The following is a 3,278-nucleotide window of genomic DNA, read 5'->3' on the forward strand; positions in this document are numbered from 1 at the left end:
AGAACTTGTAACAAGTTGAGATATCCCGTTATTCCATTACATTACTTTGGTATGTACAGTGGGCGGATCTTGAAAACAATTATTGGAGAGGCCAATAATATATTGTTGAAAATGTTATTAATATTGTTTAATTATGGATAAAGACTCGCAATAAAGCGATAAACATATAATATTGAGCAAGAGAGAGATCATTGTAAGGTCTTTCACTCTTTCTACATAGATAGCGTATATAAACTAAAAATATATATATATATTACGTTGGAGATCAAAGATTAATGATCAAATTAAATTTGATTCTATATTACTACGAAAATATTTGGTTTTTCACATACATTATACATGACGCATGATAATTAGTAGTATAAAATGATGCATGATAAGTGGTAATATAAAACCATGAGTGTGGTGGTTGAATGGTTATGACCCTAGCCTTCCATAGTGGAGGTCATGAGTTCGATTCCAGGCACCCACAATTATCCACTCATGGCCACGGAAGTTCGCCTGCAATGACTCCGGGCTGCTCGCGTAGCGAGTAGTCGCCCTGGGATTAGTCAAGTTGACCGTTTGGATACCTAGGTTAAAAAAAAAAGTGATAATATAAATGTATGAAAACAGTTGAAAAACAAAAGAAATGATGAGAAAAGGAATCGAACTTGAGCTCCTTATAACATAAAGGTTACACAAAAAACCAACCCACCAAAGTACAAGATTTATGAAATATATATGGATTGTTTGGGGACCATGGCCCACCCATGCCCCCCTTATGATCCGCCAGTGCTGGCGCATGTTTATTCTAGTTCTTTTTTTTTTTTTGTTCCAGTGTTCAAATCTATTTTTCATTCGGACGGAGACTTTTTCCAAAACCATAGCTAGTTTGGTATATAGATTTATTGGTTGACATACTTTTGTTTTATTAGGAAGACAGGCGCATTGGATTATTCTAAAACTCATAATATTTCTTAACAATAATGTATTAGAATGCATGCTTCATCTGGATCACTATATATAAGTAAAATGAAGCCATTGGTTTGTACTCTAATCCTATCATTTACAAATATGGTACAACTAAACAGCAATGAGCTTAACACTATGGCAGTTGCCACCATTTTAATAGTCACTTTGACTATTTTATGGTTGTACAAGTTGACGCTTTCGAGCTCCAAATCGTCATTGCCACCAGGTCCGCGTTCGTTGCCAATTATTGGCTACCTTCCATTTCTAACTGGCGACTTTCAGAAACAGATCGTCGACATGGCTTACACTTACGGTCCCATCTTCAAATTCCATTTGGGATCCAAGCTTTACGTGGTGATAAACGCACCGGAATTAGTAAAGGTTGTGGTTCGTGATCAAGACAAGGTCTTTTCAAACCGAGATGTTACGATAGCTGGAACTGTTGTATCTTATGGATGTCAAGATTTAGCATTTTGTAGTTATAACTCTAATTGGCGAAACCTTCGTAAGATTTTTGTTCATGAGCTTTTAAGCAACAAAAGTCTCGAAGCGTCCTGTTCTTTCAGAGCGGATGAAATTAGAAAAACTATCAAAAATGTTTATGGTAACATTGGTAAAGAAGTAAACATTAGTGATATAAGTTTCTTGACCGAAATGAATGTCTTGACTAGCATGGTTTGGGAAAATACATCACTTAAAGGTGCAAAAGGTATTCATCTTTTAAAAGATTTACATATGGTGTCTTCAAACATCACTGATACTATCGGACTACCAAATTTGTCTGATATCTTTCCAAGTCTTGCGCGGTTTGATCTTCAAGGTATCGAGCGCAAAATGAAGAAGACTCACGATAAAATGGATGAGATTTTAACAAACATTATTGAAGATCGGGTCAAATATAACTCAAAAAAATCACAAGATGGAGATGGGCATGAAGGGAAGAAAGATTTCTTACAAATATTATTAGATCTCATGGACCAAAATGAAAAAGTATCACTTAGCATCACCAACTTAAAGGCACTTCTTTTGGTAAGATTATACAATCTTCGTACCAAAACAACTATCTTACAATTTATGTTTTTATATACCTAAAACTTCTATCAATGGCAATACATATGAAATACTATTGTTCTAACTTATTTTTCACCAATTCATACCCAAAACCTTGAATTAACCAAATCATACTAATGACTTTTGTGATTCCAGGACACTATGCTTGCAGGGACAGAAACAACGGCGACGCTTATAGAATGGGCAATGGCAGAAATAATAAAAAATCATAATGTGATGAAACTAGTACAAGAGGAATTAACACAAGTTGTAGGAGCAAACAACATAGTAGAAGAATCCCATATCTCTAAACTAGAATACCTAGATGCAACTATTAAAGAAACGCATAGGTTGCACCCTATGGTCCCTTTCCTAGTGCCACGAACCCCAAGCAAGGATTGCGAAGTAGGTGGATACACCGTCCCAAAGGGTTGTTGCGTATTTTTGAATGTTTATTCAATCCATCGAGATCCTCGATACTGGGACAATCCCTTGGAATTCAATCCCGAGAGGTTCTTGACAAACAAATATGATTACAAGGGAAATAATTTGAAGTTTTTTCCATTTGGATCGGGAAGAAGAATCTGTGCAGGTATTCCATTAGCCGAAAAAATGACAACGCTCATCTTGGCTTCGCTCTTGCACTCGTTTGATTGGAGCTTGCCAAAGGGTATCAAAGAACCCGACCTTTCAGAAAAGATGGGCTTTACACTAAGGAAAAGCAAACCACTCTTGGCTATTCCGTCTCAAAGGTTGTCCGACGCGAGCCTTTATAATTAGTGTGTGAGCTTGACTCCAAACGAATTCTTTATCTAGCATGAATAAGAGCACGAGCAAGAGCAATATGTACTAGCTACCCCATTTACATTGTAATTTTCTTTCGTGTGAGTTTGAAGTGATATTTACTATTTTTGTCTTTATTATTTTTCTTTTAATTTTAAAAAAGGTATAACCAGAGTTACTAAGAGCGGATTTAGCCAAATCACTTAAAATCAGAGTTACATACATACATACATACATACATACATACATACATACATACATACATACATGCAAAAACATACATACATACATACTTACATACATACATACATACATACATATATACGCACATACGCACATACGCACATACACACATACACACATACACACACACACATACATACATACATACATACATACATACATACATACATACATACATACATACATACGTACGTACGTACGTACGTACATACATACATACATACATACATACATACATAAACGTGAGT

At 35.5% G+C, this 3,278-nt stretch overlaps 1 protein-coding gene across 1 annotated transcript; it reads left to right on the forward strand.

Annotated features, from left to right (window-relative positions):
* The first annotated feature begins 1,056 nt into the window (after nt 1-1,056).
* On the forward strand, nt 1,057-2,784 carry LOC139902232 (cytochrome P450 76C1-like). Its single transcript, XM_071884877.1, has 2 exons — nt 1,057-1,983; nt 2,161-2,784. Exons 1-2 carry the CDS (start codon nt 1,057-1,059, stop codon nt 2,782-2,784), a joined length of 1,551 nt encoding a protein of 516 aa, XP_071740978.1.
* Nucleotides 2,785-3,278: the final 494 nt, after the last annotated feature.

The sequence above is a fragment of the Rutidosis leptorrhynchoides genome, chromosome 3 (genome assembly GCF_046630445.1).
Source record: "Rutidosis leptorrhynchoides isolate AG116_Rl617_1_P2 chromosome 3, CSIRO_AGI_Rlap_v1, whole genome shotgun sequence".
Lineage (NCBI taxonomy): Eukaryota > Viridiplantae > Streptophyta > Magnoliopsida > Asterales > Asteraceae > Rutidosis > Rutidosis leptorrhynchoides.